Here is a 21,126-nt window from a genome sequence, read left to right as displayed (position 1 = left end):
AACTTGCATCCCTAGAGGCAAACACATTAAATCTGTAAAACTTTGTGAAAGTGTGTACAGACGACGACGTGGCCGCTTTACACAACTGTTCACTGGAGGCACCATGGCGGGCCGCCCAGGAAGCACTTACAGATCTTGTAGAATGCGCCCGTAGATTATCTGGGACAGGCTCCCCAGCCCCACTGTAAGCCTGATGGATAACCGCCATAATCCACCTAGCAATGGTCACCCTAGAAGCTGGCCAGCCTCTTTTGTGAGCATCGTAAAGAATAAAAAGATCCTCAGTTTTACGTATTTTCTTAGATCTTTTAACATAAATTTGCAAGGCATGAACAACAGCAAGATAACGAATAGACTCATCGTTATCGGAAGAAGAGGAATCAGATAGAGCCGGAATAACAATGTCCCTATTCAAATGAAATTTAGATACAACTTTAGGCAGGAAAGAGGGCTTGGTTCGAAGAACTGCCATATCCACATGAAAAACTAGCAGAGGAGGCTTGCAAGACAAAGCAGCAAGCTCTGAAACTCTGCGTGCCGTAGAAATGGCCAAAAGAAAACCTGTTTTCAAAGTTTGAACCCTTGAATACGGTGGATTTAAAATTTCTAACAGTGGATGCTGTAAAGCCCTCAACACCAAATTCAAATCCCATGGCGGAACCGGAGTAATATAAAGGAGGTTGAACATGGAGAACACCTTGAATGAAAATTTGCACATCAGGTATGACAGCAAGTTTTTTTTGAAAGAAGATCTAAAAATGCTGACACATGACCTTTAAGAGAACTAAGACATAAACCTGCATCCAAGCCATCCTGCAAGAACCTCAGTAACCTGGCCAGACGAAAAGAAGACGTAGGATATCCCTTCTTTTCGCACCAACCAATATATGTCCTCCATACACGAATATATATTTTGGCCGAAGCCGGTTGTCGAGCACGGAGCATGGTCTGCACTACCCGATTCGAAAAACCCTTAGCTCTTAGGATCCTGGCCTCAACAGTCACGACGTTAAAGCCAGGCGTCGCAAACTTTGATGACAAAAGGGACCCTGGGTTTGGAGGTCTGGGCGTATTGGCAACCCCAACGCCCGACCTCCTGCCATGAAGAGTATGTCGGTGTACCAGGCCCTGCGCGGCCAATCCGGTGCCACTAGAAACACTGGAACACCCTCTCTTCACCTTTTTCCAGTACTCGTGGAAGCATGGCTATCGTAGGAAAAAGGTACACTAAGCGGTACCGCCAAGGGACGGACATAGCGTCTACCGCAACTGCCCCAGGAACTCTTGCACGGGAACAGTAGTGGGGAACCTTGAGATTCAACCGAGATGCCATCATGTCGACATCCGGCTGACCCCATTTCACCACTAACTGTTGAAAACCCCTCCAGATGGAGAGACCATTCTCCCGGATGCAGAGTCTGCCTGCTTAGGAAGTCTGCTACCCAATTTTCTATTCCGGGAATGAAGATGGCCATAAGTGCCGAAACGTGAGCTTTGGCCCTCAGAAATATCCTGTGAGTCTCCCTCATGGCCAAGGGACTCCTGGTGCCGCCCTGATGGTTGAGATATGCCACTGCTGTGACATTGTCCGATTGGATCTTCACTGGCTTTCCCTGCAGCAAGTGTTGCGCACTCCTTACAGCATGAAACACTGCACGCAGTTCTAAGACATTTATGGAAAGCTTGGATTCCTTCTGAGTCCAAAACCCCTGAAACGAGCCTGAAGACAGACAGCCCCCCAACCTCGAAGGCTGGCATCTGTTGTTATCAGAATGCAATTCCAAATTGAGAATAAGCGTCCCCTGGTGAGATTCTGCCTGTGTAACCACCAGATCAACGACTGACACGTCTGCGGAGACAAGCGAAAAACCTGACTCGCCAGATTCCGATGAGATTTGTTCCACTGCGACAGAAGTTCCAATTGAAACTGTCGTGCATGGAACTGGGCAAACTGAATCGCTTCGAATGACGATACCATCTTGCCCAGAAGTCTCATTGCAAAATGAATGTAAGGTCTCTTTGCCAGCAACAGGGATTTCACCATCCTCTGCAAGGCTAGGATCTTGTCCTGAGGAAAGAACACCCATCTCAGACGGGTATCGAATAAGAGACCCAGAAACACCATCCGCTGAGATGGGATCAACTTGGATTTTTTGAAGTTGATAATCCAACCGTGCGACTCCAGGGTCTGGATTAAAACCTGAATATGCAACAAAAGCTTCTCTGAAGAATCTGCCTTTAAAAGTAGATCGTCCAGGTAAGGGATGATTGTAATTCCCTTGGCCCTTAGCAGAGCAGCCATAACCGCCATGATCTTGGTGAAGATACGCGGAGTTGTGGCGAGACCGAACGGAAGAGCCTGAAACTGGAAGTGATCTGATCGGACTGCAAACCTCAAAAGGTACTGATGACCCTTCCAAATAGGCACATGGAGATATGCCTCTTTGATGTCTAGAGCCACTATAAATTCTCCCTGTTCCATGCCGAGAATGACCGAGCGTAAAGACTCCATCTTGAAGCTGGGTACTCTGACCTGTGTGTTCAAATCCTTTAGATTGAGAATCGGTCTGAAGGAGCTGTCTGGTTTTGTCACAAGAAAAAGATTGGAATAAAACCCCAAACCTCTTTGAGAATGAGGAACCGGAATAATCACTCCGAATGAAAAAAGGGATTGAATCGCTTCTGTTAAAGCCAATTGTTTTCTCGGACAAGACAGAAGCCCTGTGGGAAAAGAACCGTCTGGAAGGAAGACCGAGCAGATCGATCTTGTAACCCTGGTTTACCACTCCCCGAATTCAGACATCGGTAGTGGACTGACACCACCGATCCCTGAACTGCAGAAGGTGGGCTCTCACCACCGACGACAGCGGTGGAGCAAAAAGCCCGTCATGCAGACCGTTTGTCTGCAGGCTTTGCAGCTGGACGTCGGGCAGACCAGGCCCAACGTCCCCGCTGCAAACCACCTCTAGGGGCGGATGACTGACCTCTAGAAGATTGGCCTGAGAAATACTGTCCTCGAAATCTTCCTGTGGAATGAAAGGCCCGAAATCTGGACATCCTCTGCTTCGGAGCACTGACAGGGAGGAAAGTGCTTTTACCTCCTGTTGCTTGACTAATAATGGAGTCAAGCTACGGTCCAAACAAACCCCCTCCAGAAAAAGGAATGGACTCAAGAGCCTTTTTAGACTCTACATCAGCCTCCCAGGACTTAAGCCAAAGAGTCTGAAGTGCTGAAACTGCCTAGGCAGAAATGCGCGCTCCAATCAGCCCCGTTTCCATAGCAGCCTCTCCTAAATAATCTGTCGCTCTCTGAATCTGCTCCACTAATGGAAGCAGTTAAGAGGACGGCCTGCCTGCCAACAAACCTTCAGACAGTTGCTCTGACCAGCGTTTAACAGCTTTGTTAACTCACGCTGATGCCAATGCAGGCCTCAAAGAAGCACCCGCTGCCACAAAAATGGACTTAACGGTCTCAACCTTCCGGTCTGTACCATCCTTAAGAGTGGCCTGGTTAGGAAGAGGAATAGTAGTTACCTTTGCTAACCTTGCCATAGCTGCATCCACCCGAGGAAGCATCTCCCATTTAGCGAGAACTTAAGGGGGAAATGGATAACACGACTGCAGTCGCTTAGACACCTGGAACTTCCTATTTGGGGAAGTCCAAGTTTCCAACGGCAAATCTTCCAATTGGGAAGAGGCCGGGAAAGAAAACGCCTTTTTCTTGCGCTTTACAAAAAGAGGATCCAGAAGCCTCAGGAACTTGTTCCTCAGGAATATCAAGTACCTGACGCACAGCCTGAATTAACTCCTCCACACTCTGACGATCAGTATGAACCTCCTCCACCAGAGAAGTAGCATCTATGTCAGAACCCAGTGGTAACTCACCCTCTTCTTGGGAACCACAATCAGAATCATTTCCCTGAAGAGGTGCCGCGACCCTCTTCCGCTGACCTGAGGAAGATGGTGAGCCGATTGCATCATCCTCTCTAAGGAGGAAGAAACCGCCACCAAACCCTATACCGAGGATGCAAGACCCTGTACCCAGGCCGGTTCTACAGACTCCACTGGAGCAGAAACAGGCAAAACCTGAGCTGAGGAAGCTGAATCAGAGGATTGAGCAGCTTGAGACTGTACCCCCTGAGCAAGCAGTTCCACTGTATTAAAGAGAGACCGAGCCCAGACAGGCTGCTAAATAGCCCCGTGCACAGCCCGCTCGCCGGGCACTTAAACTAGACTGAGCTCTAGCAGGAGGTGGGGTATGGAGGGGGAGGAGCCAGAGCTTTGTTTAACTAAAGTTAAAGTGCCAGTGTTCGCCTGTCCCTACTCTATACCCCAAGCTCCCGGTGTCCCCCAAGGATGTCAGAGAAATACCAATTGCATATAAAAAATGAATAAGTGCATACAATGCTGATTAAGGAGGTGCAGACGTGCGACAGAGGATAGAGGGCACTACTTGTGAGAGCTCTCTTCAGAGAGGAAGATCAATGCTGAGACAAAAGGAGCTTCTGGCACTCGGAGTGGATATGGCACTGTAGTTGGTAGAAGATTCAGTTGGGGCAGAATAGGCTATATTGAAGGGGTGGGTTTTGAGAGAGTGTTTGAAAGACTGAAGGTTGGAGGAGAGTCTGGTCAGGAAGGGGAAAGGATTTTCATAAGCGGGAAGTGAAGGAGGTGAGGTTAGAGGCTGATTGAAGAGTGCAAGATGGAGTGTATCTCGTGATGAAGTCAAAGATATATAAAGGGGAGGGGTTGGTGTGAACTTCAAAGTCAGTGTGAGTAGCTTGAATTGAATTCTGGAGGTAATGGGAGGCAGCGTAAGGATCTGCATAGTAGTGCAGCAGATGTGGGGCAGTTAGAGAGGAAGATCAGTTTCACAGCAGCATTCAGAATGGATTGTAGAGAGGTTGCAGTAGTTAAGATGGGAGACAACGAGAGAATGAATAAGGGTTTTGGTAACATCGTGAATGAGAAATGTGCATATTCTGGAAATGTTTTGATGTAGAAGATGACAAGACACTGCACGGGACTGGATGTATGGCCAGAACCTGAGGGCAGAGTTAAGGATGACACAAAGGAAGGGGAAGAGGGAGTGGAAGTAAGTAGGATGAGGATGGAAAAATGTGTGCATGGAAGGTTGGCGAGGGAGAAGAAAATGTGATATTCAGCTACTCTTAATCAATAATTTTACTACCAACCCTCTAATAAGTCTGTGCAGGGCACAGGAGGGATGGTAGTAAATAAGGTTAATGCGAAGCAAGAGTAACAGAGGGAACAAGTGGTAACAGAGGGAACAAGTGGTAACAGAGGGAACAAGTGGTAACAGAGGGAACAAGTGGTAGCAGAGTGTGCATGAGAAAATGTAAACGTTATTAGTCGACCATGATGAATTACTGAAAATGAGTATATGTGAGAGGGGGTTTGAGGTAAGTAATTAGTACAAGATGAACATTAGGTCACAAACAACAACAACATAAAGACCATAGTGATAAAGCAGTGTTAGAAAGCATGGTTTGCAAACAATGAGTGTTTAAACATAATATAACCTAAATGCACAGTTCTGTGCAAGTGATGTATTTTAAATGCCTACACACATGACACTTGAAAAAAAGTAAGCCCTGATATGCCCTTACTTCCCTAACATACAAGAAACAAGCAAACAAATGTCTCAGTAGACCAATACCCGGTTAATAAGCTTGGCTGTGAAATAAATTGATGTAGCACTAGAGGTGTAGGTTAATTATAAATTCACCCTCCCCCAGAGCTGTAACTTAAAATTTTAGTGCCTGGGGCGAGAAGGAAAACTGCCGCAACCCCACCACCCCCAAGCCTTTAATTTTAACCAAATTAACCTAAAACACTCATAAACTGCTCCCCCCTTCAGCATTGCACCCTGGGCGGTCGCCCCTCTTGCATAGCCCTGGTTCCGGCTCTGTCAGAAATAACCCTCATTGACATCAGAGTTTTTCACGAAGTTTAAAAACGGAGAGAAAAAAAATTGAAGAATCACAAAAAAAAATTACTGAAACTTTGTATTTTCTTGTCATTAAATAAAACACAAAACCAGATATTTAATACATGTTTTATGGTATATCAAAAATTATGCACAGGTATGATCAACTCTCATTTCAAGCATACACAGCTTCTTATAATTAAATGTAAACTAAACCATTTCACAATGGGCAATTTACTTGTATAGATAAATATTAGTATACAACTTACTCCAGTTTTTGAAATTCTTCTATTAGGTTAGATTTCTGGCCTGGAGACATTCTTGCAAAAATGGCACCATTCAGCAACAACTATCACAAAATAAAATAAATAGAAAAGGTGAATTGTTCTCTAGTGAAATTGAGATATATTGCAAGAGATGCAAAAGACCTCAAACAAAGTAATGCAATGTACATACAGTGCAGTGGTACTCAACTGGCAGCTCTGTAATGAGTCCTATTCTCTGACCATCGATACCAGCATGCCCCTGGATTTTGTGCACACAGCCCAGCATTCTGGACCATCAAATTTAAATTTGCTCAGAAATGGATTAATCAGTTCCTCTCAGATCAAACAATAGCAGGTACATGGATCAGCACTGAAGTATTCAAAGAGGAATTGAGGTTTGAACAGTTCCACTATGGAGCAGCACAGAGGTCAATGAGAGTGATGGGAACATTAGTTCGGTGGATGATACTTAAAGGATGAAGGGTTAATGAAAAGTGGGGCTAATACTGGAGGATGAGGGGTTAATGATGGAAGTTTAATAATGGAAGATAAATAATGGAGGGATTATGGTGGAGGATAGCAAATCCAGGTATAGTGTGAAGACAGAGAGCCCAGTTCACTTAACGTTGCCATCACTGACCAAACAGTACCTTTGGCAGCAAGCTGTAGAAGTATTTCACTATATTTTGATAGTCTTTCCCAGTCATCGCAAAACAATAGTTGTCCTTTTGTTGGGCTTCATTACATATGTCCAAAGACTAAAGTAAAATATAAGAAAACAAATTTGTTTTAATTGTAATCACTTCCAGACAGTTATGAAGTGCAAACTAGTAGTAAATAAATAACCCCATAGAGTGCTGCTACTTAAGATGTTGGTGATTTACAAGTAGGATAACCATGCTATTACTGATAATAATGTTGGGCCTGATTCGTTAAGGATCTTAACTGAAGAGGTATCTTATTTTAGTCTCCTGGACAAAACCATGTTACAATGCAAGGGGTGCAAACTAGTTTTCTGTTTTGCACATAAGTTAAATACTGACTGTTTTTTCATGTAGCACACAAATATCAACTTTAAATTTCATTGTACAAATAAGCTATCAAACATTTATTTGTGTGCTACATGAAAACAGTCAGTATTTAACTTATGTGCAAAACAGAAAAGAGTTTGCACCCCTTGCATTGTAATATGGTTTTGTCCAGGAGACCGAAATAAGATACCTCTTCAGTTAAGATCCTTAACGAATCAGGCCTGTTGTACTGAAATCAGAGGACAGCACATCAAAGTGGTCAAATGCAACTCATTTAGTAAGTGTGATGGCAATTAACAAATAAAGATACTCTAAGTCACAGTAAATCTGACACATGAATAATCAAATACCCCAAATTGCTGACAGGTTTCAGATATCACACCACTCAATCATCATTTCTTTTATTTACCATCAGGCTTAATAAATTAACATAATTTATATATTTTGCTGGATGTGTCAAGTTTTCTTCAAACAAGTGTGGCTGTCCCTTCCTTTTATTTAATTCACCGTTTGCAAAAAGTATTGCCTTGGTGGACCCTGCACACTGACCCTTAAGTGCATATCATGTTACTGACCATGCAGTAAGCTGCAGCTGGTTTGGAGTTTCGTTACCATAATAATATTGGTATTTTTTACTTTAAAACTAATAAAAACCTAACTGTATTCACATAAGTGCATTTTTTGATGGTGTCATGTTGCTTTGCGATACATTAACAGAGTAGTGAACACAGTTCCATGTAGCTTAGAAATAAAAACACTAAAAACATTAAATAAATAATTAAATAGGATGGTGCCTGCCTAATTGTTAGCATACATAGATCCAGGCAGATTATAATAATGACAATTTGAGATTCAAGGACAAAAAAGGGGCCCAGATCTTTCCTATTTAAACTCAGTGGTATAGGTATGAGCCTGTTTATTGCAACTACTTATGAGGAGGCTTGCTTTGTATGTTATTAAGTGTCTAAATACGTGATTCAGTATCGATATATAGAATTATGAGTGTGATCAGGCACTAAAAAGTGAATGGAGAAGGGGGACTATTGCTTAAGTATTGCCCAAGGCCCATGGTAGTTTTAATTTGTTAGCCCCCCCACCCAAGTAAAAAAATGTGTGCATAGATTTTTGTAAGAATTTATGACCCCTATGTAATTCAAAGCACAGTTGTGACAGTCGAGAGAATGCTATACCTGCTGTGCATTTATATGCATGAAAGCTAAGCAAAACAAGAGCGTCAATGCACCTTAACAGGTATGATGGAATCACATACACCACTAACAGCAATACAACCCATCCCAGTATCACACCTAAGTTGTACATATTTTTGACGACTCATCCGTGAAATATTTTCTGCAGTATACATAACAGATTTTCTTATTGTGCAATATAGCAAAGCAGAACAAACATTAAGAGTTGTGTAAGTTATAATATGTCCCCATATGAAGTACTTCACCAGAACCAGCTAAGTAAAAGTAGCTACTGTATGTTACGTCAGGTGGTAAATAGAAGCAGCGTTTGGATGATAAGATTTTCCATTTTAGAGTATATGCATATATTGGGGAGAAATCAATTGTGCACTATTACCATTATTACGGTAATAGTGCGCTTATATACAGTTATTACGGTAGTTTCAATGCCCGCTTTTTGCTCGCACCTCCCTGCGCTGCGAGCAGACAGCAGAGTTAAATTTATCGTAACAACGGTAATAGAGTTTCTGCGGCGCTACTTGGGGGGTGTATTGAATTCCCCCCATTGTTGCTTAAATTTGCCAATGAAATAGCACTGAAAGCGTATCCATTTCAAAGTCACACAACGAATATAGAGCATATTTTATAAATAATATATAAATGACAAATATCCTCCCACCTTCCCCTTAAAATCTACACAAAATCAGAGGTGACTCTTCAATAAAAAGGTGTATTAGTTTACCTAACACCAACTCTCTGATATTTTCATAAGACCAACAAAAAACTACCATTGTCAGTATCAAACTCCTCTCATAGATCCACCAACCAGCAGTTAAAGTTGAGTCTTGGCTTTTAAGTCAGTACAACTCTTTGCTTAAAGATCAGGCCCAGATTATCCCTGAAGCGGTTCAGGTGGCTACCTAACACCTCCTAGCCACCACTGCTTGAATTACATTTTATTAAAAATTAAAAAGTCCTTAGAGGTTGGGCCCGGATTCCAGGGGGAAGTAGGGATCTCCTGATTGCAGCGCCAAGGCGACTTAACTCACATGAGACTGAGCAGCAATGTTCAGAGGAGAATGTGCTGAGCAGTGATTGGAGGAGCTAAACACATTTTCCTCTGACCCCTGTTGCTCAGCCTTTACATGACGGATGCTCCCATTGCTTGATTGCTATACGCTGTCAGGATGCAAGAGATGAGTTACTGAGGTTAAAACATGCTAGCATGCTAGTTAGTGACAGGTTAGTGACTATGACTTAGCCACCGTGGCTAAAACATATAAAATCTGGCATGTGTGTAGCCATTGGACTGCTTCACATACCAGAATACGAGAGAGAATAGAATCCTAGCATTGAAATGTTAAAATGTTGCCCTCCAGTGTTTTGTACCGACACCATTTATTCCTGTACAATTATTTCCAAACTGTGAAAAAATGTTCTGTACACGTCCGACATCTCCAATTTCTCTAACTTTTACTTCATTGCCTTGATTATTACATTAGGGTATATAGTATGTTGGAAAGCAGCTTCCACCCCCCAGATGTTTGGTTTTATACAAGGTGTGTGAAAATATGACATATGTGTAGTAATTAGTGTGTGGTGTCTGTATAGCCTGTGCCTAGTGATCAGTGTGTACCGGGTGTATGGTGTCTGTATAGCCTGTGTATAGTGATCAGTGTGTACCGGGTGTGTGGTGCCTGTATAGCCTGTGTATAGTAAGCAGAAGGGGTGCATTGCTAGGCCCCATAGCAAAATTTGAGTATGGGCCCAGAAATGAAGTTTTCGAATCTATGGCGAATTCCACTCAAAATGAAAAATCAGATGAGATTTGCATTTTCCTATCAACATACCTCATCCAATACATATTTTTAAAAAAATACTTATCAGGTATCAATTGTGGTCTAGAGAAAATACAGTAAACTAAAAGGGCAATTTATAAATACGGCGACAAAGGTTTGATTTCTAAAAAAAATAAAATAATTATATCCTTTGCTATGCCAGGGACCACTGATATGTGGGAGAACTCATCCTTACCACCCCTGTGAGGACTTCTTACCTAACATTAACAAAATTGTGGAATAGTCACAGAATATTTAATCAATGCCTTGGTTAGAAATTAGCACAGCAATGTTTAGCCCTCCTCGCCTGCTTTTTATGAACAGGTACAAACGCACTTATGGAGGCAAGTCTTCCCGAACTACAGATGTCCCACAGTTCTGCTGAAGCAATCGGTGCTTCATGCTCTGATCTCTCTTGCAGCTCAACACATGCATCCACACATTTTTGGACCATCAGTAAGCAAACATTTTATTAAACAAGTAAAAAAAAAATTCTTACTATCATGTCATTAACATCAGACTTCTGATTTTCCATTGTTTTCCATGTAATAGAGGCAGGGCAGTCTACAGTTGACTCAGATGCTTCAATTAGGATCACTCTAAAATGTTTCTGTACAATGCCAGAATTCATTGCTACAGTTATTGCTGTTTGAAGATTATCACCTGTAATGGGAAAATGGTATTAACTTCTTGTCAGGAGTATTGTTTTTCAAATTTTGTATTTGTTTCCCTACCTAAAACATGATGTATATTTTGATAAATTGTTTTTTTAAACACTTATCACAGCATCACCTCAACTATTGCAAGAGAGGGATCATTTTTTCAACTTGAGAGACGACAGTATTGTGTCACGGGCACTAGGAGTCTTTACCCAGGTATCACCAGATGATAGACTTACCAGAGCAGTATAGGTGGTAATATGGTACTCTGGTAGCGGGGTGATCACGGAACAGGAGACAGCAGGTGATAAGAGAATGCTCGAGGAAAGTCTATGACTAGCAGCCCTGGTAATAGGTAGATAACTGAACACGAGGAACTGGATGGACAAGGAAACGTGAGGGTAGTCAGTGGTCTGCGGATAGCAAGTTGTACCGCTGTCTGGGTGAAGGAATGGAATCCAGGTGAAGGTATCCGGGGAGTCAGTGGTCTGCGTTAGCAAGTTGTACCACTGCTATGTGAAAGGATACTGGAAACTGGTGACTCAGAGAACAGGGAACAGTGGTCTGCCTCTAGCAAGTTGTACCACTGAAATATATAAGTGAGGAGGAGCACGGGGAGATAAATGCAATGCAGAGTATACACGGGCACACTGAACTTGATCCCACAATGATATGCACACAATAATAATAACTGAGCAGCACTGCACAAATCTACAAAGTCACGAGAACTATCCAGGCTAAACGGTAACACAGTCAAATGATAGCAATAGTCTCAGTGGTAGGAAACTCCGGAGGAGAACAACTCAGTCCAGCTAGATATGCAATACACCAGCACAGTCAATGAGAAGTATGCATACCGTGGTTCAGGAGAGCAGGCTGTCAGAGAGAGGTGCAGGGATACCTGAACGGCTGGAGGCCGGCAGGATGCGAAGTCCCAGGAGGGTGGAAGCGGTAACCAAGTAGGTGCAGCGCACGGTAAGTAGACCAGCAAGGATGAAAACAATACTCAGGAAGCAGTAGTATATAGAACTGGACACCTGGAGAACACGGGAGAGTTGAGGCGGTCTAGCTGAGATGAAAGCAGTGGAGCGTTGATCCGATGCAGACAGGCGAGTTGACACAAGCAGGAACGCTGTAGGAGCACGGAGACAGCGGATCGGCTGGCTGCAGACACGATGAGTACTGGAGGGTTGCGATGAGCAGGACACTGCAGATACACGGAGGCAGCGGATAGGAATCAGCTGGTGCAGTCACGATGAAACACGGGAGAGTTGAGGTGAGCAGGATACTGTAGAAGCACGGAGGCAGCGGATAGGAATCAGCTGGTGCAGTCACGATGAAACACGGGAGAGTTGAAGTGGTTTGGAAACTGTAGAAGCACGGAGGCAGCGGATAGGAATCAGCTGGTGCAGTCACGATGAAACACGGGAGAGTTGAAGTGGTTTGGAGACTGTAGAAGCACGGAGACAGCGGATAGGAATCAGCTGGTGCAGTCACGATGAAACACGGGAGAGTTGAAGTGGTTTGGAGACTGTAGAAGCACGGAGGCAGCGGATAGGAATCAGCTGGTGCAGTCACGATGAAACACGGGAGAGTTGAAGTGGTTTGGAAACTGTAGAAGCACGGAGGCAGCGGATAGGAATCAGCTGGTGCAGTCACGATGAAACACAGGAGAGTTGAAGTGGTTTGGAAACTGTAGAAGCACGGAGGCAGCGGATAGGAATCAGCTGGTGCAGTCACGATGAAACACAGGAGAGTTGAAGTGGTTTGGAAACCACAAACGAACAACAGGAATCAGCAGGAGCTGAATACACGAGGAAACACAGGAACACCTTCAGAGGCTCATGGGGAATGAGACTCCAAGATCAGGCAACGAGGTATTGACCACAGGTGCTTTAAATAGGGAGTGTTGCCTGATCAGCCAATTAACTAAAAGGAACATGTACTGAAGGGTTGAAAGGGCTGCACATGCGCAGACCCTCAGGATGGTGGACGGCCACGGTTCCTAAACACACGAGAAGAAGCACTCACAGTCCGGTGAGTGACATATTGGCAGCGATAGGCAGTCTTAGGGTTCCAGCATATCAGAGAATACTTTCCACGTTATTTTGTATGGTTCCCCATGCCTCCTTAACTTCTTTTTGAACATAACATAGGTTGTAGACAGATACATAACTAAATGCATAGATGACATTTACACCCATCATCCTTACATGACACAGAAAGAGAAAAGCTGTTCTTTTCAATAATAGAGTCAATTTAAATGTACATATAACTTGATTGTGCCAAACAGTACCACAGGATGCACACAAAGCTATTCTTTACAATATTTCAAGTATGTATTTTTATTTATGAGTACATAAATTATATCTTATAAGGAGGTTTTAAAATTTGGGGTACATTTTATTTTAGGGCTTCAAAATTTCCCTCCTTCAATTGACAAATTGATCTTTGACACCTCAAGCCATCCATCCATTCATCTTTTATTCATTTGTATCCTTTTTTGCATATATTATGGGCAGATCATCAAGAAAATTCTATTTAAAAAGGTCTATCATAATTATATCTAATATTTTGTTGTGTTTGTAACATTGTTTTATAAACTGCGCTTTATGTTCACTTGGGTACCGGTCAAGGATCATCTTCATCATATATATATATATTATACTGCTGTAGGAGCACAGGCAGAACTGTTCTTGTATCCAGAATTCTTAAAGAACTTAAATCCCCAAAAATATTAATCTTAAACTAAGATGTATCATATCAGTGATTCATATTTGTCTGAATCCTAAGGAGCTTTAAGTAACATTCAGCATAATTATCATTGACCTTTAATAAAATGGTTATTTTAAATCGTATGCGAAAAAAAATTGTAGAAAATCTATCATTTTAAAACCGGATCCTTGATAAATAATGCCATCTGCGTGTCTTTAGCTGGTAGTGAACCAAGAGTTTCCCAGTCCACCATTTTCAAGATACTCCCCACCTTTGTTCACCGGCTTCTCTAAAAGGATAGCGAATATATTGTATATACCTGTTATCATCACAGTCCGGATTATCGCATCGTTCATCTCACTCAGAACTGGAATGGTTTCTGGTTTCAAACGATTTTCTAGTATCAGAAGACCAAGGAACACAAGGCCAGATTCCACCTCCTCCCTTGTAACAATAAAATACTTGATTGAAACTTTGCTTTTTGTTTAAAAAAAAAAAAAAAGAAAAAAAAAAAAAAGGAGGATTTTTATGCTTACGATAAATCGGTTTCTCAGATTCCATCTGGGGGACACTGCTACCATGGGTTGTATGAGGGGACCAGGAGTTGGCACTTAAATAGTTAATTTAATGTTTAATGCTACTTGTTGACAAAACTTCTCCCCTCTGCAACCCCTGTAGCTACTCAGTGCCAACTCCTGGTCCCCTCATACAACCCATGGTAGCAATGTCTCCCAGATAGGATAAAAGAAATATAGGTTTGATCGGACAGCAACTGTAGTGCATACTTGGCAACTCTCCCGGAATGTCCGGGAGATTCCCGCATTTTGGGCGAGTCTCACGGACTCCTGGGAGAGTATGGCAATCTCCCGCATTGGGCAGAATTTGGTCAAAATCACCGCAATTCACCGGGAATCGCGGCGTTTGGCCCCGCCCCCACTGTAAAATGACGCGTTTTGCGTCATTACGTCATGGGCCCCCTGCACGCCCACCTTCCTTCTGCAGGTCCGGATCATACTTGCCATAAGTTGGCAAGTATGCTGTTCTGTTATAACCCCAGGGATGATTATTCAGTGCCCCGAGAAGAATCTGTTTCAGAGCCAGCAGGGTATGGTAACTCCCAAACTTTGGGTTTACAGGGCTGGGTCCAAGTTATTCATTGACTTTTAAAGTAAGTTTTTTTCATATTAGAGTACCTTCTCTTTAGTCATCTAAAATGCTAATAATTTGCAAAGTGGTTTCAAACAAATTGTCTCATTATACTTCAATGCAATGTATCTTGACAATTAGGATTAGAAATCATGACATTTTAAAAGGTAAACACCCATGAATTTACAACAACAATACCAATAAATAAAATTGTCATGTAAACAGTGCTTACCTTGTGTAACTGTCTGTGTTCATATCTTTGGTGCACTGCATTGTTTTATAGGCTAGACCTATCACTCTGAAACCCTGAAGTGTGTATAGCTGGAGTTCACTGGTAAAATATGCAGGTACTGGTGAAAGAAACATATACAGAAATAATGATTCCCACCTTTTCCTGTCCCTTTTGCATATTACTGTCAAAGTGAAACATACTAAAGATATGTATACCAATACATAAAAACCCTCAAATAATTGAATTTACAGTAAATTGCCCTAAATAGCCTAATGTTTGTTGGCAGTAAGCAATAAGTACTTTTGGGCGCTCTCCACCTGCAATTTTTGTATGGCCTTTGTATTGGCTGCTGTCAGGGCCAGTGAAAGCGCACCTGCCTGTCCTTAAACACTGCACCTCCCACCGACAGGTGCAACTCCCCCCACTTCTTACATTAGCAGTCAGGAGGTGGGATGCAGCATTTTATGCTCTCAGACTAGGTGCTCAACCCTGTGTTGTTTAGTGATAGTTATAACGGTCACATACACATGCTAGATAATGTGTTTGCAACCAGGAGCAACTGTAAAAATGCATTTTGATTTTTTTTTTAATCCTTTTCATTAATGACTATATTACTAACAGGTGACAATAATTGAATTCTTTTTTTTCTGTGCGTTCTGCTGGTACTTTATATTCCACATATGTATGTGTGTTAGAGCAGATTCGCTAGTAGTTGAATACGGACATGCATATAACCCGATTTACGTGCATTTAAAAAAAAAAAATACACAATACGTTTGTTTTGCTTGCCTTACTTAAATCAGGCCCATTATTGCTATCTTATATATCATATTGTAATATATGATATTTAACAATAGGTATTTATGCAAATGTGAGTAGCCATATATACTGATGTCATATGAAATCTAATTTATAGATTGCAATGGAATAGTGTGTCCTAGGATGTAAATAAACAGAAAATAGTAGAATGGCAGAATAAAACCCATTAAGGTGTAACTTTTGAATTTATCATCTCTCAGATATTGGAGATAAGTAAAAAATGCCAATTCTTTCCAAATGAACTTTTTAGTGCAATTGTTTTTGTATCTGGGGTAGGTCTTGTGTCATTGCTTGTGTGATTGTTCTTATAAGCACAACGAAATGTGGTGGTACATACTTTTAAAATAAACAATAAAAGCAACAATGTTAAAAAAAAAAAAGCTGCTATTACCTGATTCTCGGGAGCAAAACTGTACTACCATTTCTGGTGCCCCCTTCATGAAAACAAGGTGTTCTTCGCTTCCTATAACCTGGGATATCACAGACATACGCTGGAGGCTAGAGGAAAATGGAAACTGTTGTAGGATGATAATTCCATCCACAGGGACCTAGCAGAAAAATTGTGTGTTCAATGTTCTAATCCAATAAGTGTGAACAAACATAAACAAAAATAGAGAAATCATGAACGGATTCCTAATAGTCACACAAAAATGCCATGAAAACAAATCTATGCGAGAATTTACTAAACTATGGTTTACTATGCTGTTTTTTCCACCAACACAAACCGCAGAATATATCAACCTGGGGTTTCCAAGAAATCAATATGATGTGTAACATTTTGAAAAGACCCAAACAGCAATGTAAAATGTGTAGGAAGCAACAAGCGGTTTTACAATACGGTGGTTCACAAAAACTCCTGATTGTGACCTCAGACTTTAAGGCATCTTTATATAGGAGCTATAGGAGAAAAGATTCAGAGACAGGAGAGTTTGAGCTAGCGATAGATATACATATTCAGAAATCTATTTTTGAGAATTTTCTTAAACTCTCCTGTTTTGAGAGATATTCCAGAGACTGACTTGTTATGTGATCACTGGGTGCTGTACCATGTTTAAAATTTTCTGTGCTTATACCAATTTTGCATTTTATTATACTTACTGAACTGGAGTCAAGTCCTGGCCTCACAACAAGGTGGTGCGTTGTTGATACATCCTCATAATTGTCCGCGTCACATGTCTGATCTATTTCCTAGAGCAGCATTTAATAAAGAGTTATATATCTACTGCAAACACATATACACAAGTTATCTGAACAACATTTATTTGCAAAATTTGCAGTAAACCATCACAAACAATAGCTTTTATTGTCTAACAAACACAATTCAGATAAAAGCTAATTGGTTACTGGTTGTTGATGAAACTTTTGCACTAAGCGCAATGTTAATAAGTATATACATCACAATAATAATAATAATAATAATAATAATTAGGTTCTTCTGTCCCGTTTACCAAAACAAAGGGCACCAACACAAATAGAAAAATGGGTAGCCAAAAATCAATTTCTGAGAGTTGTCTTGAACTTCCAAATCATCTCCTGATGTGACAGGGATTACAGGGACAACCCTTTCTCTAAAAACTAAAATTCCACGCAACATCCACAACATATGCACCTGCTGCTGTTCCTCCCTTCTTCTCATAAGCCAGTCTACCCCTATGTTTTGTAAAGCAAACAAACCGAGAATCCAACAAATTTTACTAACTTTTGCCATCAAGATAACGATTTGAGTTTTGATAATTTTAAACCATGTTTGTAGTTCAAACCACGTGCAAAATGGGCTAGCTCAGTAAATCCTAGTCTATGAGGTATATTTACTAAACTGCAGGTTTGAAAAAGTGGAGATGTTGCCTATAGCAACCAATCAGATTCTAGCTGCCATTTTGTAGAATGTACTAAATAATTAACTAGAATCGGATTGGTTGCTATAGACAACATCTCCACTTTTTCAAACCAGCAGTTTAGTAAATATACCCCTATGTCTCTAAGGAAAGACATTTGATGAGAAGCAGGTATAATGAAATCTTTTTTTCACAAACAGTTATCTACACAGAACTATTAAACAGATTACCACACAATAAAACGAATATGTATTCGCAGGCAACTGCATGTGGCAAGTTTGATAGTGAATGCAGTTGGGTGGCCCTCAAAATAGTGATTTATTGATCATTATGGCAAAAAAAATGATGTTGATTGCATTTCACCCAATGCCAGACACAACAAATTGTTTGAGAGTTTGCCTGGCATTTGCCAAAGTGCAGTGACTATAGACAAAGCATTTTGGGGTTTGCTTCATATGCATTCACTGTCCTATGTGCACATTGATTTAAAAACTATTCTATTCTCTTTTTAAAAACATAATTATTTCGATTTTTTCACTTTGCTCTAAAAAAAAACCACAACAATTGCGCACATTCAGATTTGTCCTGAACATTACAGAAGCATTATTATTCAATAAGGAAGTGGTACAGAGAATATAGCAATCTCCACCATAATTCTCATTTGTCTAGTTTTAGGTCGTCACAATTTTAGAGGGCTACTCACTATCCCGAGTCGTGGGAAGTTGGGAGGTATTTCCCCACTGCGCACCAGAGGCAGGTGCCTGGCACACACTGCAAATAAAGAGTGTTATTTAGGTGAAATTAGGGGGTTGGTTTGATCTTAGAGCTTAGGAAATACTGGGCATGCCCTAGGGACATGACATAACTCCTTAACACGGCCTGACCACACCCATACCTCCCAACATTATCCTGATTAGCCCTGGGACAATGTTGGAAGGTAATTCTCACCACTGCCTTATACAGTGAGTATATAAGTAGTCATACTGTGATGCCATCCACTAAGGTGAGCAGTGACTGACAGCAGGATTAGAGGAAGTACAGGGAGAATTACTTCCTTCTCCTTCCTAGTACCTCCTGTGGTCTCTCTGTAAATCACAACACTCCTCATAACAATTGCAGAAGGAAACAGATGGAGTGTGCCATGGTGCACTTACTTCTGCACTCACTGTAGTAGAGTTTTATCGACAGCCACCAGGTAAAGATTTATTGCGGTGAGAGTAAAACATTTACATGAAAACTGAAATCTGATTCTGATAAGTAAACCTGATTTTATACACCTTTTTATATAATTAGATACAAAAGTAGACAAACACGTCTCAATGAATAACTTTTCTCATTGGAATTATAGAATAGCATTGTGTACTTCAACCATTAGAGGGCAGCATTACCCAATTTGTGCCTTCAAACATCTTCAAGTCCAAAGGATCTCCCTGGATTTTCCCATCCAAAATCATCAGTGAGTGGCAGCAGGTCATTGCCCCTAGAAGAGGGCACCAGGGCAAACTATTTCCACAGGTAAACATGTGCACCTTCTGAAATCTAAGCATAAGAAACAAAGATCAGTCAGTTCATTTCACAAAAAGCTCACAAACATTGGGTGCATTGTTAAGACTCATTTGACTAAGGCGAGTCTTCATCTCCTGCCCTGCACAGAGTAGTGATACGAGACTCCTCCACAGGACTTCGTGGTGTGAAATACACCTCTATATGGAAACAGTCCATATAGCAGACTTGTTAGAGATTATGTTTTTTTATGCTCTCACTTGGACTAAAATATTAAACTTTGAATTATGAAAAAATGGCAAAAAATGCAGCATAGCATGCATGTGAAAAAAAACCTCACACAGAACAGAGATAGTAGAAAGAAATACAAAAAAAAAAGTTACAAACTTAATAAAATGGGCCCAAAAAGTAATATGCCATTTATTTGTTCTTAATTACATAGGTTTGACCACTATTATTATGTGCTGTTATGTGATTGTAAAGGTGGCCCAATCATTAATTGATAAGCTGGGCAAATATTATGTGTGGTTATCACATATTATCTGTTAAGTCAGAAACAAACAAATTGGAGCTATGCCATAAATGACCACTGCTGTCTTATAAAATAAGTTGATGATGATGATGGGGCAGACTTAAAATGTGGTCATCCAGTGCTCACATTGGCATGTGTGCTGTCATTAGCTGAACAGAAGACATGGACCCCATGCAATGTGATGATGGCCGAACTGTCCAAATGAGCAGATCATGTCATCAGGTTTAAAAGAGAAAGTTATTAAACTTTACTTTTTAATAGTCTAAAAATAAATACCTGCTTTCACTGCATGGAACAACCCCCCATAGATCAAGGCCATCCTCTGTTAAAGTACCAGTCTAAAAAAACAGTAATGCAAAGACAAGAGTAACTGTCAGAATGTCATGCTTCGTTAGCGTTGCTTATTTTTTGGTTGATCATAAAAAAATTAAAAAAAAGTCCACCTTTTAGACATTTTGTTTTATCTCAAATATACATAACACAAAAAATTTATTTTGTAAATATAATTTCCCTCTCATCTTATACCATTAGTTATATACACTCTCTATCACTCTCTGCATGGAGTGGTTACAAAGTTGCCAAAGCAAGGCAAACATCTGTATATATTTTTACACGAGTATGCAGGCAACATAGGAAACAAATATAGCTTTTAAAGCCCACCCCCCCCCCGCCGTTTTTCCCATAGTTACTGTTAATTAATAATAAGTTAATTAGCTAAGCAGTTACCTACTTAATTATTAGTTACCTAGTTAACATAATTAATGCAACCCCTAAAAATTACCCCACTATTTAATCAGAAAGTTCTCCTGAGTACAGCCATATCAATTAAGTATACCTTATCATCATCAACATTTATTTATATGGTGCCAGCCATAGCGCTTTACTCAAGTTAGTAGTAGTTAAAAAGGTCCAGAAATAAAACAAATCTTTGTATAAAAAACATTCATGTACAAGGGTACAGAGGACATACATGTAAAAGATGGTCTGAGAATGGAGTTAGATGGGTGTAAGGGTTCATTTTTTAGTTTAATCTTTTAACTTTTTATTGCTTAACTTATATTTTCACCTTTTATATTTTATTAAATGTTTTCTTTTTTTGAGTTGTGGGCAAGGAAGGGGGGGGGGGTCACAGAAATGTAAAAGCAGGTCCCTCAGATATATTTTGCAGGCCTGACTGACCGGACATGTATATGTAGTTAGCAGGTGGCAATAACTCTTACCTTATCAAAACAAACCAGATTTATTCTCCCACACACATTGATTCTCTGAGGGCTAATGCAAAAAATGTTTTTCCTCTTGAGCCGTTTCTGAGCGTACATGATGGCCATTGCCACAGCAGCGGGAAGCACAGGAGGTATCGCAACTGTGACTGCAAGCAATGCCTTGACAATAATATCTCGTACAGTTCCCTAA

General features: G+C 40.9%; 1 protein-coding gene and 1 long non-coding RNA gene across 4 annotated transcripts in view; one reads left to right on the top strand and one right to left on the bottom strand.

Annotated features, from left to right (window-relative positions):
• Positions 1–21,126, bottom strand: part of LOC142143975 (putative cation-transporting ATPase 13A4) — an 83,032-nt gene that overhangs the window by 25,295 nt on the left and 36,611 nt on the right. For all 3 annotated transcript variants that reach the window (XM_075202281.1, XM_075202280.1, XM_075202279.1), the window contains 10 exons: positions 20,934–21,122; positions 19,990–20,051; positions 19,067–19,217; positions 16,942–17,031; positions 16,235–16,391; positions 15,025–15,142; positions 13,966–14,090; positions 10,772–10,935; positions 6,867–6,974; positions 6,220–6,299 (listed from right to left, as the gene is read on the bottom strand). In XM_075202281.1, coding sequence (XP_075058382.1) covers positions 6,220–6,299; positions 6,867–6,974; positions 10,772–10,935; positions 13,966–14,090; positions 15,025–15,142; positions 16,235–16,391; positions 16,942–17,031; positions 19,067–19,217; positions 19,990–20,051; positions 20,934–21,122 — 1,244 coding nt within the window. The remainder of the gene's footprint in view (positions 1–6,219; positions 6,300–6,866; positions 6,975–10,771; positions 10,936–13,965; positions 14,091–15,024; positions 15,143–16,234; positions 16,392–16,941; positions 17,032–19,066; positions 19,218–19,989; positions 20,052–20,933; positions 21,123–21,126) is intronic.
• The window catches only part of LOC142143977 (uncharacterized), a 73,754-nt gene that overhangs the window by 24,398 nt on the left and 28,230 nt on the right, over positions 1–21,126 (top strand). The window lies entirely within an intron of this gene.

This window comes from Mixophyes fleayi, chromosome 3 (genome assembly GCF_038048845.1).
Source record: "Mixophyes fleayi isolate aMixFle1 chromosome 3, aMixFle1.hap1, whole genome shotgun sequence".
Lineage (NCBI taxonomy): Eukaryota > Metazoa > Chordata > Amphibia > Anura > Limnodynastidae > Mixophyes > Mixophyes fleayi.
The sequence above is the reverse complement of the archived record's forward strand: the minus strand, read 5'-3'. Positions and strand labels throughout refer to the sequence as shown.